This window comes from Trachemys scripta, chromosome 8 (genome assembly GCF_013100865.1).
Source record: "Trachemys scripta elegans isolate TJP31775 chromosome 8, CAS_Tse_1.0, whole genome shotgun sequence".
NCBI classification, from domain to species: domain Eukaryota; kingdom Metazoa; phylum Chordata; order Testudines; family Emydidae; genus Trachemys; species Trachemys scripta.
The window spans coordinates 91,304,899-91,321,038 of NC_048305.1; the positions used below are offsets into that span (position 1 = coordinate 91,304,899).

General features: G+C 42.5%; 1 protein-coding gene across 1 annotated transcript in view; it reads right to left on the reverse strand.

Moving 5' to 3' along the window:
• UBE2U (ubiquitin conjugating enzyme E2 U) overlaps window positions 1–10,381 on the reverse strand; it is a 33,033-nt gene extending 22,652 nt beyond the window's left edge. Inside the window, exons 1-6 of the mRNA XM_034780327.1 lie at window positions 9,871–10,381; window positions 8,619–8,700; window positions 7,061–7,153; window positions 4,976–5,073; window positions 3,752–3,878; window positions 2,681–2,762 (exon numbers count right to left, since the gene is read on the reverse strand). Coding sequence (XP_034636218.1) covers window positions 2,681–2,762; window positions 3,752–3,878; window positions 4,976–5,073; window positions 7,061–7,153; window positions 8,619–8,700; window positions 9,871–9,936 — 548 coding nt within the window. The 5' untranslated portion in view covers window positions 9,937–10,381. The remainder of the gene's footprint in view (window positions 1–2,680; window positions 2,763–3,751; window positions 3,879–4,975; window positions 5,074–7,060; window positions 7,154–8,618; window positions 8,701–9,870) is intronic.
• Between the last annotated feature and the right edge of the window lie 5,759 nt (window positions 10,382–16,140).

Consider the following 16,140-nt stretch of genomic DNA (forward strand, 5'->3'; position numbering starts at 1 on the left):
TGTTAGTCTGAATCTGTAAAAAGCAACAGAGGGTCCTGTGGCACCTTTGAGACTAACAGAAGTATTGGGAGCATAAGCTTTTGTGGGTAAGAACCTCACTTATTCAGATGCAAGACTTGCATCTGAAGAAGTGAGGTTCTTACCCACGAAAGCTTATGCTCCCAATACTTCTGTTAGTCTCAAAGGTGCCACAGGACCCTCTGTTGCTTTATGGATTTTTAACTTTTCAAACCACTTTGGCCTCAACAGGGATAACAGCAAATCTGGACAGAACAGATGGGTGTCAGGATGGGTTTGGGTATTTTTTTTTTTTTTAAGTGAAAATGTTTGGGTCTGAGCAAAGGCTGCAAACTTCCCTTTGGAAACCTCTGCTGATCTTTTGCCCCAGGGGCTAACGACAGCCTGGAATCCGGGACAGATTTCCACATCCATGCAGGGTGAGATGATCGGAGGGGAGGGACTGTGGGGGAGGCTGTTGGAACGGGGGCAGGGAATGAAGGCAGTGGATTGAGGGTGGGGGGCACAGGGGGGGACACTGCGGGGGAGGCTGAGGGAACAGGGTCTGGGTGGGGGCTAAAGGCAGTGGGTCTGAAGGGAGCCCCCCAAGAGGGACCTGCCAGGGGGCCAGGTGAGCCCAGCAGTGCTTACCTAGAGCGGCTCCCAGGAAGCATCCAGCAGGCAGGTCCCTCCCAGTCCCTCTGGCTCCTTCCTATGGTTGGGTCGGGTCGAGGGGAGGGGGGCAGGGGTGGGGGGGGATCTCTGCCCGAGTCTACAAGCCCCTCCCCGCTGCAGCACGCAGGGGAGCGAGACCTCCTCGCTGCCTCTCTGTGTGCCGGGGCAGGGGCAGGGCTGCACTCTGCAGGCTTCAGCCGGGCGGTGGGCCCTGTGGGCTGACACCGTTGTGCCAGGAGCTCTCAGCTGCGTGCTGCCCCAGGGCCGAGGGAGGGAAGGTGAGTGACGGCACCAGCTTGCCACGGTTCCCCCAGCGCGGCTGCCCTGTCAGCCGCTTTTGGGTCTTTAAATAGCCGTCCAGGGGGAAATCCCGGACATTTTTAGCTTTCTACAAATCCCCCCCGGACGGCTATTTAAAGACCCAAAAGCCGGACGTGTCCGGGGAAACCTGGACATATGGTAACCCTAGTACTACCACTGGGCCTGTGGGGCCTTGGTTTGGACGCAACCCGGTTTTACTGCTTCCCCTATATTTCCCCTTGTTGTATTTCTCCTCTCATCCCTCTGTAAATAAATATTTCCCTTGTTATATCCATTGTACTTTTCCTGTGGGTGTGTGTTCACTCTGGGGGGTTTGGAACAGTGCCCCTGGGGTGGAAGGGATTTCTCCTGCTGCATTCCTGTGCATGCCTTCTCTTGGCCAGAGCTGCCTGCAGAGCAGACTCCATCTTGGCCACAAGGGCACTAAAATTACACTCAAAAAAGTCAAATAAAACAAATCAGTCTATGTAATTCTATATAATGTTATAAATAACAAGAGATAATTGTACGTGTGAACCAGGAAAACCGCTGCAATCCCATTGCTGTCAGACATTCAGGAGGCAATAGTGAAGATGAGAGGAAGGAAACCAGCCCCAGAGAAAACATGGACCCTTGAGCTCAATGACCACCATTATTTTTATCTATCCGATGCCCTCCCACCACACTCTAGCCTTCGAGGTCCTGTAAAATGTCAAAAGCAGCTCTTCAGAGGTGTTTTGCTTTTACCAATATTTAAAGCTATATCCTGAAAAGGAAATGATTCCATTATGGACCTTGACCCTTAATACCTTCCATTCCAGACCCAGAACTTTCACTTCAGTCAATGGAAGCTTTGGGTGCCCAAACAAGGTGGGATTGATCCATAATATGTTGGTGACAAACTAATACTGTTCATTCTTTTTGTAATGGTTCTGATTCAGTATCCTCAGAAGTTCATGCAAAACTTAATGATCCCACTTCCATTGGAGTTAACAGCAAAACTTCCACTGATAACTTCAGAAGGAGCAACATTAGGCTCAGGTTGTATTAAGAGCTATATCCCAAAAGGGGCAATTATTCTCTTTTTCCTGTTAGTGGATATTCCCAATTATTTAACTTCCTTATGGAAACATCTGGCAAGCAGTTGCCTTCACAGTTATTGCCAGTAAGTCTTATGTCCAACTGAAATGAGTTCTTCACCTACAGGCGTATAGCCAGGAATTGTGTCATTGATAGGTCAAGTGATATTTTGGTTTGACCTAGTCAATGACATTTATTCCCGGAGATTATACATATTTATCTATAATTTATTTATTTTATTATTTTAATAGTATAGGGAAACCAATGAATTCTTTCTAGAATACACTAGATTGTTTTTATTTTGTATTTATTTCTATAGTGCTAGAGTTGTGCATGATATTACCACTGAAATAATTCTGAGGTTAAATTTCAAGCTAACATACAGGGCCAGGTTCTCTTCCTAATTCAGATCCCTTTGCACCACTCCAGAATCTGATTGTCTCTGGTCACCTGTGAATTCCCTTAGTGTTAGGGTTTGAAGCTACCTACCCCACCCTATCTCCAGGAACTAGCATTTAAAGCGAGTCTAGCACAATAGGGGTGAAATCCTGGCCCTACTAAAGTCACAGGCAAAACTCTCATTGGCTTTAGTGGGGCCTAGATTTCTTAGTTCATCATAACTTGTTACCTGACATGGCCCAGAGAAGATGCTTCAGATGGCAAGTAATACTTCAGAGAAGCAGCACAATCTTCCCCAGTGCTAGAAAGGTCTGCAAAGGAGAAGATGGACATTTAAAAAAAAAAAAAACTTTATGAGTCAGATCCTGTAAATTGGTTCAGTTCCATTGACTTCAATGGAGCTATGTTGATTTACATCAGATAAAGATCTGGTCCTATATTTCCCCCTAGTACTCATACAATTAACAACCCACCACATCCGCACTATGGTAGAGATATTGGGTTTGATTCCCCTCTGCATGTGCACTCCTCCTCCTGTCCCTGCCAAAAGGAATGCAGCTGTCCCACACAGTACTCCAGAGGTTTGGGTAGGCAGCTGCCAAAGCAGCAGATTCTGATGGCTTTGTACCAGTAGGAATGTCCTCTGCAACAGGCAAATTCTCCTTTAGGCACCAACCCATTATTGCCAGAATACAGCCACTTTGTGGCACCTAAGTGGCATAAAGTGGTCAGAGTGGACTGGAATTTGGCTCATTGAGAGCAAGTACAGCCACAGTACTCACCTTTCATATCTGCCACATGCCCTGCTTGCACCAACAACATTAAATATACTGACCCAAATTCTGCCCCAATTTTTACCCTAGTTGTAGCTGCTTTTGCAGGCTAGTCATTGTATAGCATAACCATAGCACACTAAATGTCATTCTCATGAAGATTTACAAGGCGAGTACAATTCAGGATAAGGACAGCAGTATTTCTGCTCTCTGGGTCCCTGATTCCATCTAACGCCCTTCCTCTTACTTACTTTTCCTGCAACAAATCTGACTTTCCCTAATATCACTATGTAAATTACACTGGCCCTCACTCACCAATGTGTAATTTATAGGACCACGTACATTCGCTCTGAATTTGGCCCAGTGTATTCCCTTTCAAAACACTTACTGGTGTTTGTTGACATTAAATTACCAATCATACTAATATAAATTTACTGTTGAGCATACAATAAACTGTTTTTTAAAGAAGGAGTTTTAAAAGAAAAAGATTATATTTATGGGTAATAACAAAGAAAGTATAGTATTACCTTCTAGGTGTTGGCTAGTTCTAACACATTGTATAACCATTTGTCTGTACAAGGATATGTTGTTTTTCAGCATTTCTGCTGCTTCCACATTCACTGCATTTTCCAGTTCTGGATTAGAAAGCATTACCTGTATAAAGGTATAAACACCGAGAGAGAGAGAGAGAGAGAGTGTACAAATTGGTCTCTAAAACATCTATTCTGCTCAGAACTCACAATCCATCAAAATTGTTGATTTAATAGTTTTACAATGAATTAAAACCAATCATACTGGTATGTTAAATTCAAAGCAAAAACGAGGCCACTTTGTAGCTTTGTTAGGATTGGGCCCTTCATTTTGATTTTCTTAAAAAAGGGCTATGTGGTCGTAACCTATGCTCCCTTCTTCCTGTTTTCTCTCAGGTTTTTGTATAATTCCAAGCAGACAGCCATGAATGATACATGACTACCATTTGTTTTACTCATAACCAATACTAGGATGTCCACAAAAATCACGCATACATCTGGGGGACATTTTCAGTCATGAGTGGAGGACAGGATATCCTTCATAGTGATGGGAAAGACATTACAAAGGGGTAGGACTTGCTCCAAGGAAAAAGCTGTATGAATTTTTTTCTTGGAAGAAAAGGCAGTAAATTTGAAACACTGAGGCCTGTGTGTTAAAACTGAAGGTAGCTGCTTTGAGTTACTCACTAATCTCAAGACCTATGCCGACACTCATGATCAAGACTTTGACCATGAGATAATTCAGGAATTTAAAAGTAGAGCTATCAGCATTTAAAAAGTATTTTTAAAAGAACAGAGAATCAGGCAGAGTACACATGTCTTGAGCAGTGGCTTACTCAAGATAAGAGAGCATAAATCCAAAAGATCAAAGTAGCTACTGGTCAAAAATATTTAGCACTGGCAACAGCTTCAATCATACTCATTCATTTATCTATCTGTCTTACTCAGAAGTAATGTGCTGCTAACTAAGACACCAGGGAACAAATACAGAAGTAAAAATAAATTAATCTTATTAAAAAAAGATGTTCTACAGAATATATTTGCTGTGGCTCTGAAGTCATCCAGCCATTTGCATTTTTAATTTTAAACCAAATGAATAATCCTACATCACACAATCAGTCTGCAAGTTTGAAATCCCTACTATATAGGTAAAGTACATTTTAGTATTTTCTTTTATGAAAGAGATTTAAATGAAGTTATTTAACAATACTCTTTTCTTACCTGGATAGCGAGTAAAATGCTACTCATCGTTAACTTTCCATTCCACTCTTTAGGATTGTCTAGAAAATCTATACAAGGTCTCCCCGAATGTTGATCCACTGTATTGAAAAAAATTGTTGTGTAACTTCAAAAGAATTATGCAACATGGCTGTTGTATGCTAGAGGAACTAGTGAGAGTTATTGTTTTATTTATTTATAGCTTTAAATTACTCAGACTACCTAGGTGTTGCATAGGGCAAATCATTGTCACACTTGTCCTCCATTCCACACTCCCTCGGATTGTTCAATTAGATTATACTCGTACTTTGTTTTTGTATGGTGTCTGTACAACAGGGCCAAAACCCTGAGTGGAGCCTTTGGCATAGCTGCAATTCAAGTACTAAATAATAATACGGATTTACATTGATCATCATAGCAATTTGCTTTCTATTTCTGAAGTGCACTGAATCACCAAATATCAAACTGTGGGCTAAACTCTCTTCTGAATAGCACCGATGTATCCTTTCACTGGGGATGCAAAGGTATCATTGAGGCTAATATTTGGCCCCTAGGCTGTAAAGTGTATGACTAAAGCTGGCCACAAAAAATTCTTTCAAAGTTTATTATAGAAATTACATAAAAAAGTATGTTAAAAGAACATTTGCATTGCAAAGTCAAGCATTCAAAAATTAGGAAATGCCAGATGTATGGTTACCTGTGCAATCTTTATCTGGCATTTAATCCCATTTTCCTTAATCTGTTTTGAAAGCAAGATAACTATTTCAAAAAGAGTTATGCTAGTATAAGGTTTGTGTGGACACATCTCAATGTTGGATAAACCTATCACTTCTGGCAGTCCTCCCATTGCCATCCCAAACTGCATTGCTTCACATCTGTTTACCTGTGTCTGTCCTCTACTGCTTCAGGGTCAGTTTGACTGGATGTCACCTCTTTTTAAATGTTGGCACACTCCCAGAGTCACATACCCATTATGGCAGCCATGCATTGTGCTTCTGAGTGGGCCTGTCTAGAAGTCCTGGATCTCCTTGCCCTTTGGGGACAGGGACATGTCCAGTCCCATTTTAGCAGCAGTCACTGTTACACTGATTTATAAGTGGCCATTGGAGCAAGAGTGGGAGAAGGGGTACTCACAGGCCAAAGCCCAGTGTTGTGCTAAAGCAAAGGAGCTCCGGCAGAGTTACACCACCACTAGAGACACAAACAGGACCTCTGGTAGTGCTCTCAGTACCTCCCCTTACTATGAGGAGCTGTACTGGATTTTTGATGAGGACACTACCTGTGAATCCTAGCATAGGGTTCTGGACAGTTTGGCCAAGGCATCAGAAGGCGTTAAAATGACCACAAACCCATTCAGGAGGCTATTCCCCTACGCAGCCAAGATCTCTTTGATACATCAAACCTTGAGGCAGAGAGAGCACCAGAGATGCCCCCAAAACCCAGGTGAAGAGCCAGCCTGTCAGGGCTGTGGAGGGGACCTCTTCTGGTAAGAGTGATGTGCTGTACTACAATAGAACGGTATAGGGGAATTTAAACAACTTTGTTCCAGGTACTGGCTGGGCACTGTAATGCTTGGCAAATGTGAGCTATTATCCTCTGTCTGCTCAGCTTTTATTACCACAGCCTTTGGCTATGTAGACTTCTTTATTGCCTTTCACTTTGTGCAGGATGGGAAGTTATGCAGGACACCGGGGAAGCGGGAGCTCCTGCTTCAGTAGCAGACACTCTCTCTTCTATCTAGGAAGGGACATGTGCTTGCATTGTCCCTAAGGGCATGCGGTGGCACAGAGAAAGCCCAGTTTTCAAATATGTGAGTCTTAATAAGACCCAAATCCTGCATTTAATCCATGAATCCTGCATTGGGCATGAAAATGGAGATTTATGCACCCGTGGGACAACCTGAGCATTCAAATGCATGGTTTAGACATGGTTTATGAATCCCCTGCCTGAAAATTGCACAGAGTTTTTGGGAGGGTTTGAACAAGGTTTCTGTTGGAGCAATGATAGTGCAGGGAAATAAAAGTCAAGCTAAACAAGTATCTGAAATATCTAACTACATGATCAGACAATTTCTCACATGGTCCTTACCATTGGGATGGAATGGAATGGTGTTAAATATAAGAGTTGGAGGGACACTATTGTACTCTTCAGTGTACTTTATTGACAGCTGGAGAACAGCCCCTATTATGAGAAAGAGATAGTACTTTAGTTAATACCAATCTTGTATTTAACAAGCACATCTGTGTTGCATTTGTCCAATGAAGGCTTTGTTGTTATGGGTTTTTTGTTTTGTTTTTGAAAGTTGTGTTCCTTGTGCTAATGTTAACAAGTTCTGGAAAACAACAGGTGAAGCAGGATGCTTCACATTAGATAAAAATGCTAATTATACATACACTTATTGGATTGCTGGATTATCATCATCAATTGAATTTAATGCCATTGAAGAATGTCAGATAAACAGGTCTGGAAGCTGAAATCAATTCACAGACAGGTACTTGATGTACAAAGGCACAGCCGGGCTGGAGTAAGGCAGAAGCACTATAAACCTATGCCTAGTGTCCCAATTCCTGGACTCATGGGATTACATCCTGGATTCAGCTTTCATTTGTTAAAAAAGTAAGTTTCTACTCTTCAAAGGGTTGCAAAAAAACCCTTGAAAACATGACTTGACTGTAACCGCTGCAGATAGCCTGAGAAGTGGGAACTGCTTGATGCATCTCAAGATGGAGTCACTGAGTTTTGCTGCTACCATTGATAAGTGTGAGGGCCCCTGCTGCTTCTCCTGGGGAGAAAAGGCGGCTTCGTATCCCTTCTTTGATCTCTCCAGGTAGGGGGAAGGTTCCTGGTATGGGGGTCAGACTGTGGGAATGAAGCCACAGGGAGCCCCATGCCACGGTGTGCCTAAGGCTCATGATTGCCTCAATCCAGTCCTGACACAGGGTAAGCTTCCCCCTACTACCACATCAGTGTACCTCAGTGTTGTCTTGGAAGGACCATAGCTAGGGATGATCGGGGAGGTTAGACTCCTTCTTTATTCTGGGCTCTATTTTGTACGGTGCTGAGCACCCCTGTAAAATAACATTTGTTCAGTAGAAGCTGAAGTAGCTCAGCATCTTGCAAGCCTGAACCCGTTATCAATATAGCCTTGAAGGAAGTCAGGACCAAAAACAATAGGTTTTTGTTTTTTAATGTGGACAGTCTGTTTAATAGGGTGGGACTGTGGCCACCAAGCTGCTGTCAGAGGGTAACAACTGTCAGTCACTACTTACTCTACCTGTGCTGATTAAGAGTCAACCATTTACAGATAAAGCGGTTATTAGTGATCTCCTGAGACACAAGTCTCTTGGCTGGGATTTGAAATTCAATGCCTCCTATGAAAATTGCATCCCTTATTTTGTAAAATATTCACATAATTGTACATTGATTAACAATAAACATAATTTACAAAGTATTAATGTAGTTATGGAGGGGTACTGAAAACTAATGTGCAGCTAATAATGAAAACCCAGTCAAGTTCTGTATGCTTTCTTAAAACTGTTTGCATTATCAATTTTTTAAAATAGCCAGAAGGATGGACGGATAGACATAACATTACACACACAACACTTATAAAATCACATGGTATGGTAAAATCTTTATATGTTACCTTCCCAAAGAGAATCCTTGAGTCCCTGGACTTCGGCTAGCCATTCCAGCAAGTTATCCTTTGTAGGAGTGACAAAGATGCCCTAAAACAAAGGTACAAAAAGAAGATAAAGTGTGGAACGTGATGAACTTGACATGTTGCCTTAAAAAAATACTTGCTTACTTTTTAAGTTAAAATTAAGAGTTGTGAGAATTAGTTAATTAATGTTTCTAAAGCACTTTGAGACCTTTGGATGCATCAAAATACTATGTGGAAACATGAAGGATTCTTATGAAACCTAACAATAAAAATAAGCATATATATTTAATGTCATATGTAATGGTCATAGTCCTTTTCAACTGGCTTTTTTGGGAAGCGTGGATGGGTAGGAAATACAGCATATTGCTACAGTAGGTGATATTTTTATGAAAAGCTAACAGCCAAGCATCATCAGCTAGCACTGGATTTGAACTATCTACTTAAAGGCAAATGAGCCTATATACTAGTTATCAGTCCCAGAGCCAGCCAGTCCACATGAATATTTTGTTTTAAATTTTTAAGTAGTTCACTAGCCACTTGAATTTTGGTGGACTTTGGCACCAAAATTCCTTTCCCAAGTTCCCTTAAGGGTTTTGTGTGCACACTGGAGAAGTACCAATAGGGCACTTAGAAAAACAATATGAAGCTAACCAGAAGTCAGTGGTATTTTTGCATGCATATGGGGACTGTAATATCAGGTCCTCCATTTGGATTCTTATTACATTTCCTCTAATTACCAATGAAATCCCAAAAGAATAAAGCTCCACTATTATGAAACAATGTACAGTTTTAGTTCATTAAATTACATCTGATGATCTGTGGAATTAACTTTGAAAATTAAAGATAGTAGGGTTAATCCCCTCCCCCCCAAAAACCAACAACCACCACCCAAGAATTATATGTCTACACTGGAGCTGGAAGGTGTAGGTTCCAGCTCAAGTAGACATACCTGCACTAGCTCTGATCAAGCTAGCTTGATAAAAATAGAAATGTAGATGGAGTGGTGCAAGGGGTGGGACTGGCTGGCTGCCCAAGTGCAATTCTGGTCAAGACTGTAGGTACGTACTCAGTACATAATTTTGTGGTTTTACTTCTTGTGCTGAGAAGGGGTGTGGGAAGGGATGCTAACACAAAATGGGGGAAAGCCAGGCTCCGGATGTAAAAAAGATGCCAGTTGCATGTTAATTAGTTATACCCAGCTTAGATATTGGAAATATACAAAGATACTACTCACAAAAATGTTGGCTTCTTTATACTCCATATACTCTCTTTCCAACAACAAGTAAGCTCTGGAGTGCATAGCAATAAGAGAACTTGTGCAGGACTCTTTCTCTCTCGCCTTCCCCCACAATATAGTTCTTGCTTCACAGAGGCTGTCGTCTTGCAAAAGGGCAGGTGATCCTCCCACTCTAATTCCTGCCTCACAGCGGTTAGTGGCTTGTACACATAATTTCTAAAGGGTTTGCATGGAGTTTAAAGAGGCTAATGGCCTTGAGCTGAAATCCAAAAGGGTCAGTCAGAGCTAACAGCACCACACAGAGCTGGTGAACGCTTAGTAGCAGAGGCTAAACAAACCCAGCTAAGGAGCTTATTCCTGATCCATTGAATTTTCTTATATGGTTGGAGAGTGTCTATAGGAGGAGAAGGAGCATCAGAGCAGCTGGGAGCCCCCCCAGCACATAGCAGAGGTACAAGGAATAGGCTGGACTCTGTGTATAGTGTTACCCAGCAACAGACTCCTTGGTCTGCTCAGCTGGTAAGGCTATGGCTTTGTTCCCCACCCAGCCAATCACAGGAGGTCTTAGTTCACTAATCAGCTTGCCCCAATCAGAAGTGGCCTTTCACCCAGCACTTAAAAAGGCAGTTGCCATGACACTAGAGGCAAAGCCTAGAGGCCAAGCCATGACTCTAGAGGCAAAGACCAAATCCTGACATTAGAGGCCGAACCTGAGCCTAGGAAGATGCCCTTATGCGGCATCCATCTTCCTGGGTTGAGAATTACCTGGGCAAAGGGCTGCTGGAGGCTGGCTCTACCCCTAGTTTTTTTTGGAAGTGTCATCATGAGTTTTAAAGATTGGGGAGGTTTATAGGGTAAAAATTACACACACACACCACTTATAGTCTGTACCACTGAATAAAACCATGTCTGGTTACAACTCCACCAGCTCCCACACTTATCATGAAGTGCGCCCTTTTGCCCAAGCCAGATCTCGTTGCCTTGTTCCCAAACACCTCAGTCCCAAGTGTCTGGGTCAACGTGAATGGAGACGAGTTTTAAAAAATGTGGCTGTTTAGATCTGTCATGCTCACACAGCAAACCCTTCACTGCCAGAGGGAGAGAGATATTAAAAATCTGCCTGTGCTATGAATAGCACTGACAGAGCACTTTCTCTCCTCAGATCTGAACGTACTTTAATAAGGGTTAGGGATCACTGTCCCCAGAAGGAGAGGAAAAGCAGCTTGCCTAAGGTCACATAGTGAATCAGGGCAGAGCTCAGCATACAACTGCTTTCTCCTGACTCCCAAAGTCCTGTAGTTTGACTGCTTTGCAACGCTGCCTCTTTTTCAGCATTGGCTCTGGAATGACAGGCTTTAATACAGCAGCCAGCTGATTACAGAAAATAATTGCTCTGACATCTGGGCAGAATCTGTTATAGCTAAGTTTAATATCTTCATGTTTATGTAATAAATACATTAATAATGTCCATACAGTTGGGGGTGGGGTGAGGGATAATCCTTCCTTAGTTAAAAATGGAGAATTAGCATCATGTTGGATATAGCTTGCTAAAGGCCCAGTTCTCCAACCTTTACTCAAGCGAGGACAGTCCTATTGACTGACTGAAATAAGACTACTTCTAGGAATAAATTGTGCAAGATGGGGCCCTCAACATTATAAAACCCTCTGGGTTTACCAGTGCTCTGCACATGTAATATCAGAAAATAATTTGGCTGTTTTGTATCCATATGATTGGGATCAAATCTAGTTGTTGTCTCCAGAGTAGGAGGATAATCAGAACCCCAGAGATAAAGCATAAAGGCTAGGTGTGTCATTAAGACACTGCTGGTGCTGGGGAGAGATAGGAAGGAGGGATAATGGTAGCAAGTCCTTGAGACAGTGTGTTTGCTTAGATACAATGCCTCCAGGAATGACTGGGTGAATGCCCAGAATGGCTACATCTGCTATTACTACATCCTTTTGCAAGGTGCAGTGTATGTTTTCCACACTGTCCAGAAGGTGGCCCAGATGTTCTGAGCAGCATGTAGAGATCTAACATTCCTTGCACAGATATTGTACCTTCCTTGCACTGATACTGGTGTTAGGTTCCCACAGTCTTGTCACACCAGGGGCCTGATCCTGCACAAGATGTTAAGGAATAAGGAGAAGATCTTCACACACAGACACACACATACATACCCGAAAATATGATACTATGATTAAGTAGAAATTCACTGAAAAGAATGGTCTCTAGAGTTCTCCTTGAAGTGTCAACTATGGTTTAGGGGCACAATCATCCCCTCCTGCAGAGAAACATCTAGGAATGGATGCTCAGGTCAGGAAATTCTGAATTATTGTTTTGCTGTTCCTCTATGACTGGTCTCTTTCAGGAGGGGGATTTGGAATGTGTAAGAGGGGATCTGCAAAGAGAAATTTAAGAGGTGAGTTGGTCACAGTCTCTAAATACCTACATGAAGAGCGGATTTCTGATGGTTCAGGCCTCTTTAATCTAGCAGACAAAATCATAACAAGCTCTAATGGCTGGAAGTTGACTCCAGAGAAATTCAGACTAGAAATAGCAATGAAGATAATTAACCATTGGAACAATTTACCTAGGAATGTGGTGGATTTTCAGTCACAAAGTCATTCAATCAAGGTTGGATGGCTTTTTAAAACATAGGCTTCAGCTAAACCAGAAGTTATAAGCTTGATGCAGGAATCACTTGTTGAAATTCTGTGGCCTGTGTTGTGCAGAAAGTCAGATTAGATGACCATAATGGAATGGTCCCTTTTGGCTTTAAAATCAATGAGTTATCAGGGCAGAAGTATCCATGAAAGAATGTCCCTCAAGGAGGTCATGCTCATTCTCCCCAGTCATCTGTCAGCCTAATGCCTAATTTGACCATTAATTGTTGCACAGATTCCCAAAATCCAGTCCCAATGAATCTATGTGATATTATTCCTTCTGTAAAAAGGAACCAGAAATTAGGGACAATGCCCTGGATCCAGCACTTTCCACCTTCAGGAGTCCCAGATCTGCTCAAAGTTCATGTCACTGGTGCTTGTAGAAGTTGTAAAGGTGATTGGGAAGCAAATATTATCCTATATAATTGTACTTTTTCAAAATATTATTGCATCTATGTATATCTTTGTAATTTATGGAAATCAGTTACAACAATGTGTGTGTGTGTATAAACACATATGCATGTGTATTCCAAGCACTTTTAATGTTTGCTGAACTCATGTACTTCTTATGAATCAAACAGATGGTTTCAGTTTTATTTAGACTCTTTGAATGATCTCAAAAACCCAACATTTTCTTCACACAGTCTACAGATTAAAGCAATGCAATGTGCTGCTCTGATGATATAACTTTGGGTACACTGGTTATCCAAAAGCCGTCTGTGTAGCTGAATTTCCCCCAATGAGCAGGAATTCTCATTTAGAACAGGGTCTGGAACACAAAACCTGCATTGACTCAGCTATTAAAAGTATTTTAGACACTGTTCTACAGTGCGTTGCACAGATAAAAAGAAAATAAAGGACACCACATATGCTTTTAATAATTCCAATTTAAAATCAATTTTTCCCCTTCATCTTAAAGACCTTTTTGGTGTATAGTCAGAAGATTGTGTCTCTCTATTTTTAATAATTTTATATTACCTCAGTAATATAACTGTCCTAAATTTTAATCTTTAAAGATCAAACAGGAAGAAATACAACTGGTTATATATTGAGTGACTTGGAGGTGATAAGCTCTCCTCTCATTAAAAAAAAAAAAGCCTACAGGAGGGTAAAAATTACTTGTGATAGTCCATAGACACTATATTCTGGAAGGGAGAGGTTTGCAGGCCCACAGAGAAAGTAGGTTTGTGGCCACAAGAAACCATAGCTCTTGAAGATACAGCCAGGGGACAGAGTTCTCTCAGAGAACCCTTAGCTATGGCTTGCATGACTACGGGCTGTAGGATTGGTTCCTATCATAAAACCTTCTTGGTTAAGCAGCGCTCTGTAAGCAGAACATCAGAAAATCATGCATTTCCTTTTGATCGGGTAAAACGTAGTCGTTCATTCCAGAGCAAGTGCAGAGAAGACAAGGGGACAAAGGTGCAAGCATACATACCATCTATCTGTAGCTCTCCATGTACTGTGATGTCTGTCAGTATTTGCTCAACAGGGAACTAAGATGCTGGCTGCATAAGAGAGTGTCCGCAGTCAGAGCTGCTAGAACAGAGGTCAGCAACCTTTCAGAAGTGGGGTGCTGAGTCTTCATTTATTCACTCTAATTTAAGGTTTCGCGTGCCAGTCATACATTTTAATGTTTTTAGAAGGTCTCTTTCTATAAATTTATAATATATAACTAAACTATTGTTGTATATAAAGTAAATAAGGTTTTTAAAATGTTTAAGAAGCTTCATGTAAAATTAAATTAAAATGCAGACACCCCCCAGACCAGCGGGCAGGACCCGGGCAACGTGAGTGCCACTGAAAATCAGCTCGCGTGTTGCCTTTGGCACACGTGCCATAGGTTGCCTATCCCTGTGCTAGAACAAGAAGGTTGCTCAGGGTGATTTAACTTAGTTATGTTCCATTTTTGTAACACAGCTAGTGTTTCTGTGTTGGGAACAATGCTGCCATCCCACATCTTCCATGCCCCACTCAATCCACACAGAATCGCAGCTCTGCTGGTTTTCCACAGAGGGGCTTCTGTTCTGTGAGCCCAGGGGTGAGCATGATAGCTCTCAGTGTACCCTTCTGTCCTCCGAGCATGGTAGGGACTTGCCAATTCAGACTTTAATAAATGAATTTTTCGTAATAAATTTGTGACGCTCAGTTAAAATGCTGTTGTTTTTTGGTAGCAAATCAAAAACATGTTCAACTAATTAGTTTTTAAGCATCCTGAAGCTAAAAATAGCTTCTCCTCTTTGAACAATTATTTAATTTCTCTTTGTACTGGATTTTAAACCTGTTCTGTCATAAATCCCAGTATACATAACAGTACCCTTTGCAAAGACAGTCATACAAGATTGTATTTCCCATCCATACGGATCTGAGAACCAGCTCTCACCTGGGGCATGAAATACACTAAACACTTGAGAGTAAGGAAAAGACTCTCATTGACTTCAATGGGTTTTGAATCAAGTCATGAAGAGACCAAGAAGAAAACTGGCTCCTTGCAAGACAGTCCATCCTTCAGGATTAGCCTGTGAGCCATATGTAGATTTTCCACCCTCCCATCTTGCAGTTCTATCACATGCATAATTGATTACTGAAATCCAGGGCTGGCTCCAGGCACCAGCCGAGCAAGCTGGTGCTTGGGGCGGCAGATTGAACGACGCGGAATTCCGCCCAATCCTAGGGTGGCATGGCCTCTTTTTTTTTTTTGTTCCGCTCCGGCCGCCCTGTAGCAGGTGGCGGCGCGGAGGACGGGAGTGCCCTGCAGCAAGCCCGGCAGAGCAGTCCTCGTCCTTCCCTCCCCGGCCACCGGAGCAGAACCCTCCCCACTGTAGCCCTGGCTGCCCCCGTTCTCTCTCTCTCCCGCCCACTCCTCCCCCACCCTCCCGCTAGCCGGTCCCCCTGCACCTGTGCTCCAGTGCACAGATCACTGGGTTTTTTTTTTGCTTTGCCGTTCTGGCTGCACCGTTGTTGTTTTTTTGTTTTTTTGTTTTTTGCTTGGGGCGGCCAAAAAGCCAGAGCCGGCCCTGCTGAAATCTAAGTATCATGTATAAACTGTTGATCCATCAATATGTTTCACAGGTTATTGTAAGAGATTCATAGATTTCCAAGGACAGAAGAGACCACTATGATCATCTAGTCCAGGGGTCGGTAACCTTTCAGAAGTGGTGTGCCGAGTCTTCATTTATTCACTCTAATTTAAGGTTTTGCGTGCCGGTAATACATTTTAACGTTTTTAGAAGGTCTCTCTCTATAAGTCTATAAACTATTGTTGCATGTAAAGTAAACAAGTTTTTTAAAAATGTTTAAGAAGTTTCATTTAAAATTAAATTAAAATGCAGATCTTATCAGTTTAGTGCAGTGGTTCTCACGCACCCCCTGGGGCAGGGCCGGTGCAAGGATATTTTGCGCCCTAGGCGAAACTTCCACCTTGCGCGCTCCTCCTTGCACATCGGTTCATTGAGGGGCAAATCCCAACGAGCCTTTATAGACCCCAGGGGCTAGCCTGCCCAGGGGCTGCTCCCCAGACCAGGTTCCCCCCTCGCCGCCCCCTGAACTCCCCTGGAGGGTGCACAGCCCCCCCACGAGCCCTCCCCACCCTATCCCGGTGGC